This window comes from Lissotriton vulgaris, chromosome 11, assembly GCF_964263255.1.
Source record: "Lissotriton vulgaris chromosome 11, aLisVul1.2, whole genome shotgun sequence".
Taxonomy (NCBI): Eukaryota; Metazoa; Chordata; class Amphibia; order Caudata; family Salamandridae; genus Lissotriton; species Lissotriton vulgaris.
This window is the reverse complement of record NC_141699.1, coordinates 605,758,566-605,780,618: the sequence shown is the minus strand read 5'-3', so window position 1 is coordinate 605,780,618 and position 22,053 is coordinate 605,758,566. Positions and strand designations below refer to the sequence as shown.

The 22,053-nt window shown below is 47.7% G+C and overlaps 1 protein-coding gene across 1 annotated transcript in view; it reads left to right on the top strand.

Moving 5' to 3' along the window:
* Positions 1-22,053, top strand: part of XRN1 (5'-3' exoribonuclease 1) — a 1,308,150-nt gene that overhangs the window by 1,259,926 nt on the left and 26,171 nt on the right. Inside the window, exon 42 of the mRNA XM_086943712.1 lies at positions 8,075-8,385. Coding sequence (XP_086799838.1) covers positions 8,075-8,380 — 306 coding nt within the window. The 3' untranslated portion in view covers positions 8,381-8,385. The remainder of the gene's footprint in view (positions 1-8,074; positions 8,386-22,053) is intronic.

Sequence of the window (22,053 nt, the reverse complement as noted above, 5' to 3'; positions counted from 1 at the left end):
AACCATTGTACAATTTGGTAAAGACAATAACATTTTTAAAATTTTTCCCTCTTCCCACGTATGTTTACCGCTCAAGTATAACACTTCTGCCCCATACAATACTTGGGGGGGGATCATTGCTTCAAATGCCTTTATCATTGGTTTGTGTGTCATGTCTCCATATTCTTTATTAAACTTTTTTAGCCCACAAGTGGATGAGAATGCTTTTGCCTTTTGAGCCTCCAAATGGGTGCGCCATTTTAGTGCACTGTCAAACCAGAGGCCTAAATATCTATATTCATTAACTGTCTCTAGTTTGTCATCACCCAAAAAACAATTGAAATTCTTCTTACTCTTCCCAAAACATAAAACCTTAGTTTTCTCCCTATTTACAGTCAGTATTTTCCTATCACAATAGTGTTTAAAAGCGGTTAATTTCCTTTGAAGTCCTATTTCAGTTTGATCCATGATCACTAAGTCATCAGCATAAAGAAGGCAAGGGACTTTATGGCCATTCATTTTTGGGCTTGCACTTCTTTCTACTTCAAGGGCAGCGGGGAGATCTGCCAAAAAGATTGAAAATAACAGGGGTTTGAAAATAACAGGGGTTGAAAATAACAGGGGTGCTCATTCTATCAGAGCTAAGGCTGCACCCACTGCTTTATCCCGCCAAGTACCTGTTCTGGACCTCTGTCGGTCAACAATGTGGGCTTTGGTCCTGCAGGACTTTTCAATTTGAAATTGGCTTTACAGACCCACCTCAAGGGAGATATCGCTTGTCATCTTCTTATCTCCTCTTCCCCGGAGACAGGATGCTGCATCGTTGCTTTTTCCCCGGCGTCTTCCAGGAAGGGCTTTTCGACGTCCCCGTGACCACAGCCCCCGGAACCTCTCTTCCACAACTCGCTGTTAGTTGCTCCACCCTCCCCGGAGGCCCTTCAGGCCCCTCACTCGTCTGTGGATCTTCCACCATTCAGGGGCTGGCCGTTTCTTCCTCCAGCTGGACTCGGAGATGGACGGCTTAGCTTACAGCCGTCGCCCACGGAGGAATCGCTCTCTCTCCCACGATGCCCTACGGAGGCGAGTGCAGCCTTTGTCAGGGCCATTTCCACTGCAGCTGGAATTTTGCAGATGGGCGACCCAGTCAACCCATTCCCTAAGGACTATTTGTTAGAGGTTCTCCACCAGGGCTCTGGTGGATGGGAGCTGCTTCTTCCATTCGAAGCTTCGCTCCATAATTCACTTCTGGGGGCGTCCTGCCAGGGGTGAGCAGGTGCCTCAGCTGCTTCTACACCGGCACCGTCCTGCTCTGCGAGATCCAGTCTGCCTTTCTTTCTACCTCTTCTGCAGACTGCATCTGAAAGAAACAGATTAGTGATACTTTAGAATATCCCCAGGCGTCAGACTGGATCCGGAAAGTTTTCGTCAGCAGTACCGTTGCGCGTCGGTAGGCCTCGTCTCCGGCTCCGCGTCTGTCGTCGGCGTCGTGATCGCCAGGATGATGTCATTGGATTACTTAGATGCCGCCCTCGCGCGCTGGGGTCAGTTCTTCTTTTTTCCGCGCCAGCAAGCGCAGATCCTGGAAGAGCAATACTCCAGTCAATTTTTGACAAACTTTTTGATTTTTTTGATCACTTTTCGAGTCGACTCGCGGTGTCGCTAGGGATGCCTGGTTTTAAACCTTGCGAGGACTTTAACCGCCTGATGTCGGTGACAGACCCCCACCCTTGGTGCCTTTATTGCCTCTGGGCCGACCATGATGACAAGTCGTGCCCCGACTGCCGGGCCTTGACCTCGAAGGCTAGGCTGGAGCGGTCCTGTAAGCTGCTCGAGGTCCGGCAGTCTGCAACATGCCGCTCTGGTCCCGGTCGAGGAGGAAGTCGAGGGACCGGTCGCAGAGCCACAGTCATTGCCGTCCGATGAGTCACCACCACTCGTCGGGCTCCAAGTCCTCAGGAAAGCGAGGCATTCGAAAAAGAAGTCGAAGAGGCGTCATCGCTCTTCTGACTCTCCCCGGGGGGTTCTGTCGCACACCCGCCTCCTTTTTGGGGTATGACTGTCGTATCTATTCTAAGTTAAGGAAGCTGCGGCTAGATGTCTCTATCAGATGTAAGAGTTACTTCGGAAACGATGTATCTGGTAGAGACCTTGTCTAGCCGCAGATTCTTTAACGTCCACCCAGCCTCCCGGTTCTGCGACAACCTTGTCTAGTGGTGTTCTCTGCTGGCCTCTTCAGTTGCTTTTGGGTTATCTCTCAAGGGGGTTCAGATTGTTGCACTCCCCTGGGTGTTTTCATATACAGTGACCTTTTGCTGAGGGGCTTTTTTTCCTGTTATATGGGGCCTTTGATTCACAAGGAGATTTGTTTTCCTCTCCAGTTCCCCTTCCCTTCCTTCCATCTTCTCTACTACCCCCGGTGCCTGGTCTCCTCGTGGTCATCCTCTTTGAGGGTCTGTTTCCACCCTCTGTTTTGGGAGGGGTAAGGCCAGTCTTTTCATACTTTCCTACAGTGGACTGTTGTTCTTTCTGTGTTCCATTCTTAGTGGACGGCACACTTATACATGGCACTATCAGTCTATTTTCTGTCTCTTGAGATGTTCTTTCCTTGTTGCACTCAAGGAAGGGTCTTTGTAGGAAGGTGGATATCTGACTATGGTTACCCCCAACCTTTTGCCTGGTGTTTTGCAACCAGGTCCCCTGACTTAGATACTCTTGTCTGTGAGACTGGCATGGGGTTTGCCAACTTCACAGCTTGTCCCAACACTTTGGACAAGTACAGACAGGAGCCCCTCATCAATGGTTCAAAAGTTGAGGCCTATAGAGATACAGGGGCTAGCATCACCATGGTGACTGAGAGCCTAGTCCCCTCAAGGCAACTTATACCTGGAGCCACGTACCAGGTAACCAACATTGATGGAGTGCAGAGAGATCATCCCATAGCAGTGGTCAATCTCAGCTGGGGAGGTATCACTGGCCACAAGAGAGTGGCAGTGTCACCAAACTTGCCTATAGATTGCCTACTGGGGAATGATTTAGAGATCTCAGCCTGGGCTGAGGTAGATCAAGAAACCCATTTTAAAATGGTAAACCTCCATGGTAAGGTTAGTGGGGCAGTGATAGCCACAGCCCCAGTCCAAGATGTCCTCCCTGAACAGGTCAGGAGGGCTGTGCCAGTCACAGCCCAATCTCAGACAGATTCCTTTCCTGAACAGGTTGGCAAGGCTGTGATGGTCACAGCCCATACCCAAACTGAGTCCCTTCCTGAAAAGGTTGGTGGAGTTGTGATGGCCACAGCTCAAACTCAGACAGATAATAGTGTTGTGAAGCCTGAAACTATGGATCACTCCACTCAGACAGAGAGCATTGAGGAGGAAGAGAAATCTCCCTCCCACCAGACTTTAGGAAAGGATCAGCCTCCTCAGGGAACTGATCTGACCCCTTGTGAAGAAACTGCCCCAGAGGTAGTCAGGCCTGGCCTGGCAGAGCCCCTGATGTCAGTGGACCCTTCCAAGGTGGGACCCAGTCTGGAGCAGGTAACCTGCCCCTCTCTACCCTGCCTCAGTCAGCCCAGGGCTGTAGAGGTCAGGGAGGTCAGTGGTGGACCCCAAAGGGCCCCCTGTCCAAAAGAACTCCCCAATCAGCAGATTAGGATCACTGAAGCTAGTAGTCCTAGCCAAGTGAAAATAAAACAAACTCCTGAGGGATCCCCCTTAAAATTAGCTAGGGACCTCCCACAGATGGACACTGTTGGGCACAGCCAAACCTGGGGCCTAAAAACCCCAAACCTGACCTGTCCCTCCAGTAAGCCAAACAGACGGACTCAGCCTCCAGCTTTAGGTAGCCAGAGGTTGACCCTGAGAGCTCACAGCAACTCAGTCCTGGAAAGAAAGACACATATGGTGGATAGTGATTGGAGGAAGTTGAGCCCAACATTAGTAGAGTCTCACTTCAGTACTCCATCCCAACACCAGCCTTTTACTTTGCCAAAACACACCACAGGTAGAGATTCCCTATGGTGTAGACCCTCAGATACCCTTAGGGTGAGGGATTGCTCAGTGGACCATAATATAGGGGGTAACCATGCCAGTGCATATACCACCTCATATGGCCACTCAGGCAATATAGGCTTACCTGGTTAAGGATAGCCTTATCTCCTTTCGTTTGGGGGGGGGGGGGTTTATGTAGGATATCTGACTATAGTTACCCCCAACTTGTTGCCTGGTGTTTTGCTGGTTTTCCGACTTAGTTGACCTGGGACCCTGCTATTCAGGGCCCCAGGCCTACTGCTCTCTCTGTAAAATGGATTCCATGTACCTTAGGTACATATCTAATTGGATACTGAGTCACCTTATCAGTCCCTGTACAGCATACCTTCGGTATCCAGGGCATAGGTGTACCCAGGGCCTACCAGGGGCTGCAGCATGTATTATGCCACCCCTGGCTGGCCATCCAAATCTGACACAACTGGCTGCACGACAGCTGGAGCAAGGTGGTGTAATCACCCTTTGCTTTAGATATAGTATCCCTATATCTAACCCTAAAATGGACACATGTATTCCTATCAGTCACTCCTATGGCAGGCCTTAACAATCCTGAAGGCAGAGTGCTTGGAATTATGTGAGATGGTGCTCTAGCATGAGCTGAGCCCGTCTGCAGCTTGTGGAACCAAGTCCTAATAGCTGTTCCATGATAACGCATACCATATACTCTTAAGTGCATTATAATCCTCGCGGTTATTTGCTATCTTTGGTATCGCTTTATCAAAACATGTCGAGTAAGGTGTCATACGAATTGGAATACTAACCCCCTCGCCAATTCTGGCGACGGGGCTAGCATTCCACCCTTCTAGAGGGACACGACATGTATGTAACTGTGAACCCCGGTTAAAGTTAACTCGAGCCTCAGCATCACAAAATGGATGCTGCCACCACAGACACAAGTCTGACCTCCTGCTGCTGGGAGTCCTTCCAGCGAGGAGAGCTTGGACAAAGGGTTTCCTGTCAGGGGCGGTACTAGCACCATCCCAGACAGGGTTTTCTGTATCCCAGGTAGGCAGGGCTGAGAGGAAGTTGACTGCAAGTGGAAACCCCGGTGCTCACTATGCATCTGCCGGCTTGAAGCAGTTCCAGGGGCACACCAGCCCCTGAGCTGGGGAAAGTCCGGACAAGGGAGAGGGGTGTAACCACCCCCCTCCTGGTCCCACCCATGGTCAGGACCTAGTCGCGTGCCTGCCCCTTTTTTTAGAATAAAGGTAGGAGCAGGCCCCCTTCCCAAATTAGATAATTCTGAATCTTGACTACTTTCCACGAAAGCACTCTTGACCGTTTTCTGAAGACTCTCCCTTGTGACTAAGGAGTAGCCACCCTGCACCCGCAGGCACCATCTAAGCATCGCGGTTTGCTGTAAGTCCATCCTCCGGATCAAGACTGCCCAGCTCGACGAGACCTGGATTCCCTGGCATCTCTGACCTCTACCTGCATCATCAGCCCAGCTGAGATTCGTGGGTGTGACGAGACCTGAAGGGACCGGCCATCTTCAAAACTGCATGACGCTTAACCAGCATAACCGCCGAGGGATCCTCGAGTGAGTGCTTTGGGGTTTGAGAAGCCCTGACCCTGAGCAGCTCCAGCACCGAAGTCCAGCCCCCCAGCATCCACGAGATCTGCGTGGGGTCCTTCTGCTCTTTGCTGCTCACCGCGTTGTCCGGTCACTTGCCTGCTGGCTAGTGGCCCTCCTGACGACGAACCACGACGATTACACCGCTGGTCTGGTTGCTGCAGACTGGCCCTTGCTCCCTTCCAAGAGAGGAGCACCCCGGACCCTCCTGGTCCACTCCAGACGCCATCTTGACTCCACCGCGTGGGCTTGACTTTGCCAAGGTTTGTTGCCCCAATCCTGGGTCCAGCATCGCCGACAGCAGACACCTTCGTGGGACAACTCGTACCTCCAGCCTGGTCGCCGACAACGCCTCCTGGTCCGAGGGACAGCAGAGTCCAGCGTCGCCCACTCACCTGGTCGAGGTGACTTCATCCGGTGCCATCCTGGTGCCCACCGAATCACTGGCTAGTGATTAAGAACTGAGTCCCCTCAGCTTTCAGGTCGTCTCCATCACCGATCCAGGCTTGGATCCCATCGAACATCTTCACTGGTCGCCTGCCAGCAACTTCTTCTTTCAGGCTCCATAGACTTCAACGAGGATTCCCGACGTCTTTTGAACCCTATGCAGCCGCAGCCCCTGGGCTAGGTAACCTGAGCATTTCGGTGCTCCAACGTAGGTTCACTATCTAAGTGTCCAGATCCTTTGTCGTTTTCAGTCTATCTTGTCGGATTCGTCCGATAACTGTAACTTTGCGAATACTAGCCTCCATAGACTTTGTCCCGCGTGAGAGTGCACACTCTGCACCTGATCTCCCTAGGCCTCCTGCTCCTAACCTTAAGGTTCAGTAGTGTAGTCCTAGCGATCCTGAAGCCTCTGGATCTTGTTACTTACCTGCTAGTATTTCGCATTCCACTTTTAGTGTATATGGTTTTTCGTGCCCCTCGGGCATTTGGGTAAATTGTGCGACTTAAAGTATTTTCATGAGAGTTTTGTTGTGTGCTTAGCTCCCTGACTCATAAAGAGTTCAGGGTAGACTTGTTATAAATAAATATCCTTTTATTTTCATAACAACTTGTGTGGTGTCTTTTCACTTGGTGTTCAAGGGGTATATGTGATGGTATAACAGCTGGCTTAACACGCCCTCTAGAGTTTAGCCTAAAGACTGCTCTTGTCCATGCTACTAGGATAGCTGGTCTATAAGGTTGACTTACAACCAATCATCAATAAGGGTCATTTGGTATGATACACAGTGATCACTAGAATAGTGAGCACTATATATCAGGCCAACTTCTCACAGTCTTCGCTTAGCTTGCTGGGCTCTTTCTTGCAGCTTCCACTTATATGTGGGCAGTGTCTAATTCTGTCTTTTACGATGGTGTCTTCCACCATCCTCCTTCTTCATTCATGGATTTTCATCCCTCGCACACTGTTGCCATAGTTTCACAATCTTTTTGTTGGTGGCTCCGCGTTGTGCCGAGGAATAGTTTCTCCGAAAAAACTGACGTCAGTGCACCGGGAGGGACTTACATGACCTCGCTAACGTCACGTACGTGGACGACGTCAGGGCGGGGTCGTGTGGCGCCGTCCCCGGGTGCGCAGAGGTGCTGCTGCAAAAAAATTCCTGGTCCAGTCTCACGCCTGGGAATATTCAAAGTTAAGGAATCTGCGGCTAGACAACGTCTTTACCAGATACATCATTACCGAAGGTAAGTAACTCGTTCATCTGGCCTGATCCTGATCGGTTGGGCGTCGCAAATGCCTGACAAGCACTCACACTGGGGCTCTTTATTGGTTATATTTTTCCTATGCGAGCCTGCTGGGGTGTGCCTAATCCTACAGGGAAAGGTAGTGGTGTGTGATGTGATGAAGGGACATATATGCAGGTCCCTGTTGTCATGTATTGGAGGCCAAAGTTGCCCCATACCAGTGTGTAGGAGCTATGGAAGCATTTCCATATCTAGTCTGACACCTGTCAGTATTCAAATAATGGGAAATCCACAGATGGATACAGTATCCACCATTAAGAGCCTTCCCAATGGTATGTAACGTATTGTTGCTCCGTTGCTCCGTTGCTCCTACTCTTGAACTCTCTCATACGACCAAAATCTACCCTTCCTCTCATATAATTTTTGTCTCTCCAACCGCCAGCTCTTGATTGATCTTGAGGGGGGTCCAGCGGATGTCTGGCCGTGTTTGTGTAAAGATGGGCATGGACACTTCCAATGGAGTGTTTCTGTATTTTGTAATGTTTTTAATTAAAGTCATACCTATACCCACCACTTTGCCCAGAGTTGATGCAAGTGTGGCTAGGATTAGACATATTAGAGTCACAATAACCTTGAACACATGGTTGATGGATAATTTTACTCTCCAGATAGGTTCCATGAAAGCTGAGTTGTAGATTTTGTTGGTGTTTAATGCATTTCACTGGTCTTGTTGAAGTAGAGCAATGGCATAAGATACACAAAGCATTTAAAATGTTGTGTGTTTTCTAAGGTAACCAAAAAGAAGGCTGCTATTCGGAAGAATTATGAACTCAGCGATTCGCAAATTAATTTGCAAGCTGCCTCTGCCAACAGCGACCAACCACTAGTTTTGGATACCCACGAGCAGATGCCTCCTGAGAGTTCACCGAGCATTATAAAGTCTCCTCAAGCTGATCAGCCTTCTCCTTCATTGCAAACTGCAGCAACAACTCATGGTACCACTGCTACACCTAGGAAATCAGCTCCTTCTAATGCGTCAAAGCGAAAATCAAGGAAGCTGGCAGTCAACTTCTCTGCAGCCAAGCCTTTGGATTAAATACGGTACTGTACTAAGAATCTGTCTTCTTTCTTTTTGCATTTCAGAGATTTACGTTGTGTAGTACTGCTTTCAGTTGAAACTGTTGGGCCCCAAATATAGATGGTTTTCCTTTAACTATACAGTTGTGTTAAGACTAAAAGAATATTTCCAAACCTGTTTTAAAAGCAACTCTTTGCGTATGGTTATGTTCTATGCACTGCTTTGTGACCGGTCCCAGGTTTCAGTATAGTTGCAATGTAGCATTAGTAGTCTTGTATGACAAGCAGTAAGTTAAATGTAGAACATCAGCTAAAAAGTCACAGGCTAACAGGAAACAAAACAGCCTTCATAAAAGACACAGATTAGAAACCCTACTTCTGGTTCTGTGAGTCAGAATAGTCAGTGTTACTAAATGTATTACATGTTCCAAAACATTAGCAGGACTGGTTGGTGCATAGCCTAGAAAGGGTTCTGTAAGTCTGGCTTACATGCTCATGAGGAGTGGATTGATAAAATGCAAACACAACACTTCCAGGAAACAACTCTGTCTTCCAAAGAGATAGGAAGAACTTATTTGGACTTAAATTAGAATCTCCTAGTCTTTCTTTGTAGACTTTTTTTAAGGAACAGCCATTGGCAAAGGCACAACAGGGTTGGCTTTGCATTTTTAAATGTAAGACAGGCCTGTTCTTTTTCCAGAAGCCATGAGGCACACTGAATTGTATTTCAGCTGCAGTCCGGGTTCATGAGCAGGGAATTGCCAGGCACATTATGTTGCTTTTTATCAGCAGCCTGGGAGCTGAATGAGCATGAAAGGGACACCAAATTGTCATCCCTCTGTGGAAACCAGCAGAGGAAAAAAAAATACGTTGACATCCCTGGCAATTTATTCGTTTGATTTAAAGTAAACAAATGTTTCTTGTATGTGAAAACAAAATAATAAAAAGTTTAACGTTTTGGGTACAGTGCATGTATGAGATAAAGAACTGATTAAGAAAAAATTGTAAAGATTGGGTGTAATTTTTAGGTGTAAAGCAGCCCTTAATGCATTGCAATGGAACCCTTTCTTGGAAGATCGAATGATCAACCAAACAGCCAGTAGCATGTATTGAGAGATGTATACTGTTCTGGGCCGTACTCAGATGTAATTGACACTGTCATTTAATGGCTGATATCTGCACTAAGCTGGTATCAATATTGAAGTCTGACTGTAACCAAGCATTGGTAAAGCTGGTAGTTTTTACTTTTGCAAGGGGTTAGCTTTGCCAATGCTTGAAAAAAAGCTTTTTGAAGATGCTGAACAGCATTGGCAAAAAATATATGTTCGAGGCATATGAGCTGCAGATCTCACACTAAGCATTAGATCACCACCTGGTGTTGGGCTCGGATGATTGCATGTTGTTGTCGTCTTGGAAGAAGTCTTTGTAGTCACGAGATAGGTGACTCCTCCCTTGGACGACAGTGCGCATGGGCATCGACTCCATCCTTAGATTGTTTTTTTCCGCCACTGGGTTCGGATGTAACTTTTCCGCTCTGGTTCAAAATCTACCTTTAATAGTAGTGTGACGCGGAAAAACGTTACAAAACAACTTCCGATATCAACAAACATTGACTCGACTTCATCAGCTTGATTCCGGTCGTCGGCGCGGGCCGTTGGTCCTATCCATGTCGTGAGGCCTACAACTCATGGAAAGGACGCCATTCAAAAGATGCCCAGAGTGTGGAGCAAAGTTTCCACACAGTGACCATCACGAGGTCTGTAACCTGTGCTTATCGCCAGAACACGACGAGTCAAGCTGTACAGCCTGTGCATCCTTTCAATCTAAAAAGACTATTCGAGCTCGGAGGGCCAGTCAACAGGACATGCAGTGATCGACTCCGGAACCGGTGGATATCTTCGACGAAGAAGTTCCACACGTCCCAGAAGAAGATTCAGACGATCTCCAAATCGTATCCGGGGCAGACAACTCCGATGACTCCATACCATCGGGTCAACGCGTGAGTACTACTGCCACCGCCCCATCCCGAGCACCTTAATCGAAGGCAAAGGTCAACACTCCGCCTCCGGGGCCCAGTTGCGACCGAAAGAATACTTCGAAAGCCCAGCCATCGAGCCCGGCTCCGAAGAAAATACTCAAGCCTTCTGGTAGCTCCATATCGAGCAAACCGCATGTGCCGATACCTCCAGCTCCCTCTGCACCGAAACCGAAAAAAGTCCCGGTTCCGAAACCGTCGACTTCGAAAGACAAAACGGCTCCGAAAACAATGAAGCCTACTTCTGACGCTTCGAAGCCGACAAAACCAGCTTCCACTCCGAAGCCAATATCTTTGGTACCGAAACCTTCAAGGCCTGATTCTGATGCTCTCAAGCCCACGAAACAGCCTTCGACTCCAAAGACAATACCTTCAGTGCCGAAATCTACGCCAAAGAACCCTATCACGGCTCCTAAGGCTAAAGACAAGTAACAACCACGCCCGGAACAGAAAAAATCGGCGCCAGCAGTGGTTCCGCAAGGAGAAGACCTTTTCCAACCTGATCTTCTACAAAAGAAGATCTACATTGATCTAAATACAGGTCATGTATCCACTAAACCACTCAGGAAGAGGTAGTCAGACATAGCACCTACACCTCCAGTGCCTGTCAAGAAGAAGGACTCTGCCACATCTCCTATGCACCCTTCTTCTCCTGTACTTCCTTCACCTTCACCTCCTCTTCCTCCTAACATTTCTCCTAAAAATTCTCCTCCTCATTCTTCACCACATACACCTCAGAATGATGATGAGTATAGCATGGGGGGAGGGGTAGACCCAGATGAGCCTTTTCCCTACCCAGGCGATGATCCAGACTGGGAGTACCCAAAGCCACAGGATGTGCCAGATATTCCTGACCCACATATGTATCCATCCAAACCTTCTCCTTCAGAAGACAATATTAGGTTTGGACACTTACTTAATTGGGCTGCCATCTATTATGGGGTCACAATGCATTCAGATGAGCCAGAGGAAGATTTCTTATTAGATACTTTTGAACAATCTCAAAGGTCTGTTCAAATACTACCTATGATTAAGGGCTCATTACACATGCTCCAGAAGTATTTAAAGATCCTGTACGTACTAGAATATTAAACCCAAGAATAGAAAAAAGTACAGGCCTGCTCCTGGGGATCCTGCTTACATTAAGGGACAGCTACCCCTAGATTCCCTAGTCATATCAAATGCTAGAAAAAGGGCAAACTCACAAACATCAGGCGAAGCACCGCCCCCTGATAAAGAATCTAAAGTAATCGATGCTTCAGGCAAGAGAATAGCTACCCAAGTTAGTAATACATGGCGCATCGCTAACACACAAGCCTTCCTCGCAAGATACGACAGGGCTCACTATGATCATTTAGAAACAGTCTTACAACATCTACCTGACCAATATAAAGCACAGGCAAATGGCCTTATACAAGAAGGCAAGCTAATTTCAAATGCCTCAATCAAATGTGCACTTGATGTAGCAGACACTGCAGCTAGAGCTATAAACACTAGTGTCCTACTTAGACGTCATGTGTGCCTACTCATTTCCGGATTTAAGCAAGAAGTGCAAACTGCTATCTTAAATCAGCCATTCAACCAACAACTGTTTGGACCAGAGGTAGACACTGATACAGCCAAATCTATGGGAGCTTTGCAATCCACCCAAGCTGGAGGCTCCTTTCGTCGCTCCTTTTATAGAGGAGGCTCCAAACAAGTTGGAGCAGACAATTCAGCTTCCTTTAAATCTAATACACTAACATCCTCCAATAGAGGATATTTTAGAGGAGGCTATAGAGGCAACAACAATAAGGGTAGAGGACGAGGAAATAACAATAGTCGAACCTCCCCCACCACAATACAGTGACTTTCTTCTGCTCCCCCAACAGCATTCCACTCCTGTGGGGGATAGACTAACACAGTTCCTACCTGTCTGGAATTCCATCACAACAGACAAGTGGGTAAGACAGATTATCCAGTATGGTTACTGGCTGGAACTTACAGCTACCCCTCCACACATACCACCCAGACAGCGTCCAATGTCTGCAGAACATCTTACACTGCTCAAACAAGAAGTTCTATCACTACTTCAGAAAGACGCAATATAAATTGGTCCCTTACAACATCAAGGAACAGGGGTTTACTCGCTGTATTTCCTAATACCCAAAAAGGATGGGACACTAAGACCAATTCTCGACCTCAGGCCCCTCATTCGGTATATACACTCAGATCATTTTCATATGATCACTTTACAACAAGTGCTCCCATTGCTGCAACTAGACGACTTCCTTACTACATTAGATCTAAAGGACGCCTACTTCCACATTCCTATACATCCTTCTCACATGAAGTATCTAAGGTTTGTACTGGAAGGGCAGCACTATCAGTTCAAAGTCCTTCCATTCGGGGTCACAACTGCACCAAGAGTGTTTACAAAGTGCCTAGCAGTAGCAGCAGCACATCTCAGAAGACAACACATCCATGTCTTCCCATATCTATACGATTGGCTCATAAAAGCCAATTCATTCAATCAATGTGTCCAACACCCATCTCTCAAACAATTCAAACATTACACGACTTAAGGTTCACAATCAACTACACCAAGTCGTATCTTCAGCCCGCTCATTGACATCAGTGCCTAGGGGCTACAATAAACAAGTCTACAGCTCTAGCCTATTCCAGTCCAGCCAGGATACAGAGCATTCAAGCCTTAGTCATAAAATTTCGACAGCAACACTCTCTCCCAGCCAGAGTGTACATGCGACTAATAGGGATGATGGCATCTTGCATTTTTATTGTACCGTATGCAAGACTGCAAATGCGTCTAGCACAACAGTGGGACCAGGCTCAAGGACAACTTACAGACCTGGTGTTGGTAGACAGCCGCACAAATCGCTCTCTGCAGTGGGGGAACACCAAAAACTTGGCAAAAGGGTGGCTGTTCCTCGAACCTGTTCTACTAAAAGTACTTACAACAGACGCATCTCTCGCAGGATGGGGAGCCCATCTCCTACACCATACAACTCAGGGAAAATGGACCACTCAACAAAGAGTGCTCCACATCAATCACCTAGAGCTGCTAGCAATATTCTTAGCGCTCAAGTCTTTCCAAGTACATGTACAGAACAAAGCTGTCTTGATCCGGACGGACAACATGACAGCCATGTACTATATACAAAAACAGGGGGGAACACTCTCTGCAACTGTCCCAGCTTGCACAGAAAATTTGGAGATGGGCCATTCCATAAAAGATATATCTACTAGCAGAACACCTTCCAGGAGTTCACAATCAGATGGCAGATCTGTTAAGTCAACAGACACAACAGATTCACGAATGGGAACTACATCCACAAGTTCTTCTACCATTCTTTCACAAGTGGGGTCATCCAGACACACGAAAACGCAAAATGCCCAACCTTCGCCGCAAGGTTCCCACACCCGCTGTCCATGGGCAATGCGATATGGATGAACTGGTAAGGCAGATTTGCGTACGCTTTTCCGCCACTACCACTAATACCACTAATAGTGCGCAAGCTACAACACTCGCTCAAACTCATTTTAATAGCTCCCACATGGGCACGCCAACCGTGGTTCCCAACACTACTAGAATTATCCCTAGTTCCACACCAAAAACTACGTCTGACCCCATCCATGCTAACGCAGAACCATGGAGACATCAGACATCCAGACCCAAACCAACTGAATCTGTCTATATGGCGCCTGAAGTCTTAGAGTTTGGTTACCTTAACCTGCCACCAGACTAGGAATATCATTAAAGAAGCCAGGAAACCTACTACTAGATCTTGCTATGCAGCAAAATGGAAAAGATTTGCCATTTACTGCAACAATAACCAAATTGATCCCCTGGATGTTTCCATCCAAAATATCATTTGCTACCTTCTACACTTACAAAGATGTAACCTGGCATATTCATCTATACACCTACATCTTGCAGCAATTGCAGAATACTTACAAAATAGACAACATCTGTCATTATTTAGAGTGCCTGCTTTTAAAGCACTTATGGAAAGATTACAAAGAATCATTCCTTCCAGGTTACCACCCTCTCCAATATGGAACCTAAATATTGTTCTTACCAGGCTCATGGGACCCCCTTTTGAACCTTTACACAAATGTGAACTGAAATTCCTCACATGGAAAACAGCTTTTCTTGTGGCTATTACCTCTCTTAGGAGAGTAAGTGAGATTCAAGCTTTCACTATACAAGAACCATTTTTGCAATTACACCATAACAAAGTGGTCCTAAGAACTAATCCAAAATACCTTCCAAAAGTCATTACTCCATTTCATTTAAACCAATCTGTAGAGTTACCAGTATATTTCCAAAACCCAGACTCTGTGGCAGAAAGAGCTCTACACACCTTAGACGTTGAAAGAGCCCTTCTCTATTACACTGACAGAACCAAATCATTTTGCAAAACAAAACAAATGTTTGTAGCTTTCTCTCCACCACATAAAGGCAACCCCATCTCTAAAGCTGGAGTTGCAAGGTGGATTGTCAAATGCATACAAATATGCTATCAAAAAGCGAAGCATACATTAACAATTCCTCCTAGGGGGGGGGGCGTGGCCGAGCAAGAAGCGAGATGGCCGCCTAGTCAGCGAGCTCCGCTCGCCACGGCATGAATCCTGTTAAAATCCTGCCTTCCCCTGCTTGCACAAGCTCGGAGCCGACTTGACGCGGCGTCGGAAGAACTGGGGAATAGCGGGCGGCAATTTTGGAGTCTGGACGTGACCGGCAACCCATTCTCTAATCCTTTCCGCATGGGCCGTGGCGGAGTCGGGCTGCTAGCTGAGGAGCCGGAGGTCGACGCCGGCCGCTGCTGCTACTTGAGGACGCGGCTGTGCGGGCCAAGACGCCCATTGCTCGGCGCTGCGGGAGGAGACACTGGACCTGCGCTGATGGAGGTGGTGAACGAGCGCTGTCCCAGAAACGACGCACACACTAAAGATTCCACTCCGCCAGCCCGTGAGACTGTTTCTTTGTTCTCGAGGCTGCTTGTGTGGGTCGACTGGACAGGGGGGGGTCGCCATTTTGGATTGGGCACAGCATCACAACCACTTTTAGGCTTGGGGCAGACCTGTGCAGCATGTTTTTCGGACCTCAGCGACATGGAGGTCAGCGATCTTGCACGCGTTTGGTGGGTCTATCCTTGATATTATGACCCCGTGCCACACAGCGCAATTATTGCCTGCGCTTCCCATAAGGTGTCCAAAGACTGAGTGACCTGTACATGGCCATGGTGGAAATGGCGGATTGCCCCTAACTGCTGAGTGTGTTGTCGGCCCTCGTTTGGTGGATCTACTAATAGCTCTTCGGCTAGGTGGAACTGTGTGGGCTTCTGGTGCTGAGTTGGGGAAGGAGCTACATTGAGTGCGAGAGAGATTGGACCGGACACGCAGGATGGAGCCCACGGTCCGGGACCTCTTTGTTGCTCTGGGCTCCCTCCATACTGTTTGGGTGGGAGGAGCCAGAGAACTTGGACGGAGACTGGACGCCATTGTTGCCCCACCGATGGATGAGAGCCCCGACGATCCAAGGAAGAGTGGTGCCGCATGCGGCTCTGCACCGGCACGGGGTGGAACTGCTATGCATCTACAGTTGGTTCCGTGGGGGGCCCTGGCTGGTGTTGGAGACGGGTTCAAGTCGACCGATCGCGTGAGTGCAGCATTGGGGCCTGAAATTGCAATGCAGGCAGACTGCTTCCACGGAACGGTTCTTTTGCCCACCCGACCTGCGTTGCCCTGGTTGTGTCGCGATTTGGGAGGATGGCTCGGAACCTTGCTGTTGCGCCTGCATGTCTGGAAGGACTGTTTTATCAGCCCCTTGATGCTGGTGTCTCCCATGGAGTCGGCTTTGCCTTGCTTGCCTGGTTACCCTGATCGTTTGAGGTTGTACTGTATTGCTAACATTCAGTTGCCGCGTACCGATGGAAGGGTCAAAGTGGGTCAGGGGTGAATTCTTCTTCCATATGTCAAAGGACGGATGCCCGGCCAGCTACTGCGATGAGGATGCTTTATTGCTCTGTATTACGACGCCACCATTGATTGTTGATTTGTGGGCTCATTTGTGATCGAGCCTGAGCTACTTGGTGCGAGCGGGGGGGAGGGCAGGGGTCTGGTTTTAATGACTCTCCCCCGTCATTTCCCTTTCTCTGGGGTTATTTCTGGGGCGACAGGCACGTTGGTTGGGGTTGGGCCATAGCCTCTTCAGACGTGCAGGGTGGGGGGGTGGGGTTCTTGGTTTCGTATACTCTCTACTCTATGGCCCTTTTCTTTATTAAGTCTTTTCTTTCTAAATTTCGGGTATTTGTTTTGAGGGCGACAGGCACGCTGTCAGGGGGGGTAGGCCGTAGCCTCTGCAGGGGTGCAGGGTGGGGGGTTGGGGGCTGGGGTTATTGTTTTGTTCTCCCTTAGTTACTATGGGCCTTTATATTTTCTCTTCTTCCTCTTTTTCTCTTGTGTTTCCTTTCTTTTTCCTTTTTCCTTGGATCAACATGCTGGGTCAGTGGGGTACCTCTCGTTGTCTTCCACTTATTGCGGTCCTGTGGGGGGTACTAGGGTTGTCCTACGTTCTTGGGATGGGCGATGACTGGTGTGATACTCGTATAGCTACCTTTTATCTTGTTGATAGATTTAGCACCGGTATCCTGAATATTTGCTACTGTGCTGCCCTGTTGTACGCATTGCCCACTCGGTACTTATTGTTAGACTGTGCAGCATTTGATCCTTTATATTTTATAAATTTTAAAAATGAACCTTATTTCCTCCTGTATCTCAGTGGTCGCTTTGTTTCCAGCGCAACTTGAAATGCTTGCTGTTTTTATTGGTGTACTACTGAGTTACCGTAAATTTGCTAATGTGCTACATACTGTAGCTGAGGCCGGCCAGGTGGTTGTAGGCCCGTAACTGTCTGCTGATACTGCACAATAAAGGTTTTAAAAAAAAAAAAAAAACAATTCCTCCTAGAGCGCACTCCACATGCAAACTAGGAGCCTCTATGGCTTTCTTAGGGAACATTCCCCTAGAAGACATATGCAAGGCAGCGACATGGTCTACAACACATACCTTCACTAAACACTACTGTGTTGATGTGCAAGCCAAGCAGCCAGCTGCCGTAGGCCAAGCTGTCCTCAAAACTCTCTTTCAAACCACTGCAACAGATACAGGCGACCACCGCTAGGGGAGACACTGCTATATAATCTATGCTTAGTGTGAGATCTGCACCTCATATGCCTCAAACGGAAAATGCTACTTACCAGTAATCATCTGTTCTTGGCATGTAGAGCTGCAGAGTCTTGCACGCCCACCCGCCTCCCCCGGACCTGTGTCTGTTCCAGTTCTATCTTAATGAGATATACACGCATGGACATCTCTTTTTTTTCTTCTAACTCCATCATTTCCTATCATGGCGAAAAACAACCTAAGGATGGAGTCGATGCCCATGCGCACTGTCGTCTAAGGGAGGAGTCACCTATCTTGTGACTACAAAGACTTCTTCTAAGACGACAACAACATGCAATCATCCGAGCCCAACACCAGGTGGCGATCTTATGCTTAGTGTGAGACTCTGCAGCTCTACATGCCAAGAACAGATGCATACTGGTAAGTAGGATTTTCCATATATATCTGCCTGATGGCGCATGCATCACCATGTATGGCAGCACGTATGTACTCACATGGTGGACATTTTGTCTTTGTTTTTTTGATTTACCAGTCCAACTTGGCTTTCACCCTTTTATGAAGCAGTAAATTAAAACCAAAGGTGTGCAAAAAAAATTGAAGTTTATAACAACAGAGGGGAAGGAGAATAACAAAGGTGCTAGTGATGTAGAACGGTTATTAAAAGAAAAAGTAAAAAAGCTGAATGGTATAGGGATGAGTCAAGGAACAACAGACGAGCTTGAGGGAGATGGCAACACAAAAATGGATGTGAAGGAGGAATCAGCCCACAGGGAAGAGAGAGAGTGAGCAATAACACACATGAACTACTGTAAACAAAAAAATAGTTACCTGAATTTAAGCAGAGGGGCCTCCAAGTCATCCAATCAAAAGGATGTTAAGATATTGTTCTGGGGACGGACATACACATGAAGAGGAAGGAAAGCAGTTGAATAATAAGCAAGCAAATGCAATTGACAAGCATTGGGCTGACCCAAGCCCACTCTAAATATTGATATTGTACACAACAGATCTTGGGAAAACAGCTGTAGATTAGACCTAGTGCTGAAGTTTCCTGTTTAAATTTTTGCAGAAAAGAGATCAGAAGAAATGTTGCAGGAGTATCTACAACTAAGCAGAAACATTTTTTGTCTGCTTGTGATCATTGGCTTCTATTATTATTTACAGTGTTTGACTTCAGCAGCTAGGGAATATTGTTCAAATCAGTGTTGCCCCAGTTGATTGCATAGTTGTTGGTACATACCGTTTTCCTCTATACCAGCAAGAACTCAGTCTTATCGGCTTGCTGCAAAACATCTAGGACAATGTTGTGAGTCCAATAGTGCCTATTTGTGTTTTGGAGTAAGCAAGAAGATGTTGCCCATTAATTAATCTGTCCTTTGTTCACACTTAGTGCATGGAAACATTCAGATAGTTGTGAACTGAAGAAATTAGAAGGTATAAATAAGCAATACTGCTGGTCCCCTAAATACGTTTAGGATACAATTTCTAGAATAATTTTTATCGTTGATATATGTATTGTCCGATAGCATGATACCAGCTACACAGAATTTCTTTAGATTTTTAAACTACACCAATGCGCTTTTCTTATTCTGTATTGCACGTTTTTCCCACTATTTAGAAGAAAAGGGGGAGGATATGAAACATAGCCTCTTCACTCAAATCATAGAAATAATTTCACCATTTACCCCAAGTAAGTTCTAACCCGAACATAAAGCAGGAGCTTTTAGTTAAATCCTATTTTCAAAATGTATTATGCAGTGTATGACAGGCTTGCTTTGTAGTGATAGGTTTATACAATTTCCTTCACAATTCTAACACTTTTGTTGTGGCAGCTCTCCAGCAAACCAGCATCATTTACTCTGAGAGACACATCTACCTGTGGATTTCTCAACTTTTGAATTACCCTATGTGCAGCATTCCACGAAAACCTTTCTTCATAGCTCCCCCACGTCAACATCACAATGGAACGGCTCCACACGTGACTCTGCGTGACGTCATCGGAGCCATGAGAAGACCTTGTCGGCAAGCTGACATCAGTTGCCTTTTTTTACACGCCGCTTTTCCTGGGCTCTCCATTTCTGGTGTTTCATTGTTGCAGGCTCTTCCTGAAATTGTAGCAGTGAAATGGCTGCGCCGAAGTCCAGTTTTAAAACTTGCAGGGAATTTGGGGGTCATATGTCTATCACTGACCCCCATGAAGATTGTCTTTGGTGCATCTCGTCGGACCACAACGTCGAGGGGTGTTCTTCAAGCTGATGCATTAATCTGAAGGCCCTGAAAGAGAGGGAGGGCCAACTGTTTATTGCCAGGGCGAAGAAACAGAAGAGGGCCCGGAAAAGAACAAGATCCAAGTCACCAACTCTGCATACCTCAAAGTTGTTGAAAATGCACAAAAAGAAGCGGCGTCATGGATCAAGACGTCGTTCGTCTAAGGATAAGGCTTGGTCAAGGAACTCCGGCGTCACCGCAAGGATGAAGCCTCTCCTTCCCCTTCACCGGAGGTGAATCCGGCACACTCTCCTGCGCCAACAGAAGCTACTCCTTCGCCTCTGGCCCCTCCAGCCCCGGCTCCGGTGTCACATCCGGATCCAGTCAAACGGTTTCCTCAAGCGATCTCAGAACCAGTGATACTGGATCCGTACCCACTCTTTCCGGCTCCAGGTACGGATCCTTCGCATTTTTTAATGCAATGTTCGGCATGTTTGCCAGGGTGTCCAGCCCTGCTGGTGCTCCTTTTGACCCCATGGTACTGCTTTCATTCAACCTTGGAGGTTTGCCTCCTCATTTTGCACAGGCACCATTCATGCCTTTCATGCTGATGACCCCGGAAAGTTGGCCTCTACTGACGCTGAGGTTCTCGAAGCCGGTGCATTCCCTCAAGGGAAGAGTGCACTCGGAGTCTTCTCCAGTGCTGTCCGGCTCTGGTATGGTGCTGACTCTGCCTCACTCGGCTCCCTCCGCTAATCCTATGGAGCCTCCATCGCCGCCGGCCCTGAAGTCACCGGCACCGAGCCTAGTGCCGACGCCAGTACCCAGGATGAGATCCCGAAGGGAGGAGCAGGCACTGCTGGAGGAGGAAGACTTTCAGGAGCAGCAGGAAGAGGCTGAAGAGGGGGAAATTGTTGACCTTATGCAGGAATTTGAGGATCTGCAAGAGACTAGTGGTTTGGCCACATCTCCAGAGTGGGCGCTCTCTTCACCGAAAGGCCTTCCATCGCAAGAGGCTTACTCATACCATTCCATACTAAGGAAGGTAGCTGATCTGCTGAACTTGCCTTTACCAAATGCAGAGATAAGTAAAATATTTTACCCAAGGTGCTTCATTCTCCTTCTGTATCGGAACCTCTGCTTCCATTTAATGAGGCTTTGACTAAGTCCATTTTAGAGGTTTTACACAAGCAAATGACTGCCCCTGCTGTGCCTGATCAGTTGCAAGGAGATTATAAGGTGACGCCTGGAGAGCCAGCTTTCCTTTCCACACACCCGTCTCCTGAGAGCTTGGTAGTCCAGGTGTCATACTTTACTAAGCAGTCTACAGGCTCTTTCCAAACCACACCTAGGGATAGAGAATCTAAGAGGATGTTGCAATCAGCCAAAAAGTTGTTTTCTTCAGCCAGTATGGCTCTGAAATCCACAAATGCAACGTGCCTTCTGGATCGATATAGCTAAGCTCTGATGGATTCTGCAAAGGAGGTAAGCCCCAAGCTTCTGGAGGACGTTCAGGGCCATTTTGCGGAGGGACCATTGGACACGCAAGCAGCGGCCCGTCAAGTCATAGAATCAGGGCTGGATACAGCGGACTCTGTTGCTAGAGTTATGGGTTCCTCAGTGGCAACCAGGAGGCACGCCTGGCTAAGGGGGGTCTGGGTATTGATCAGATGTACAGGCCACCCTATTGGACTTGCCTTGTGATGGCTCTCGTCTCTTTGGTACCAAAGCAGACTCCGCCGCTACATCGCTTCAAGGGTAGTAGAGCCACAGAGATCGTTGAGTCTACAGTCCCAGCCTAGAGGTTTTGGGTATCGCAGATTTCACACGTCTGGCAAGACTCCTTCCTTTCTGGCCAGGCATCATCAGCAGCATGCAAACACTCTGTATTAGGTTGTACAGAGGAAAGGGTAGAGGTTACCTGCGAGGCACAGCTTGGCAGCAAGTCTCCTCCTCTCCCTTTCCCCCAACTGGTAAAGCAGGGAAGCAGTTTTAGATCCTCCATCCTGGAGCATGTTGGCCCTGTGGGAGGTCGGGTGTCCCATTTTGTACGAAATTGGAGATCTTTTACATCAGATCTCTAGGTTTTGGATCTCGTAGAAAATGGATATGCCCTTCCCTTCCAGGAGTTCCCCCTCCTTTTCTGACTCATCAAGGCTGGTGCTCAGAGGACCACCTGTTGCTTCTGCAGCAGGAGGTTCTATCTTTGCAACAGAAGGGTGCGATAGAGGTTGTTCTGTAACAGGAAAGGGGTCAGGGTT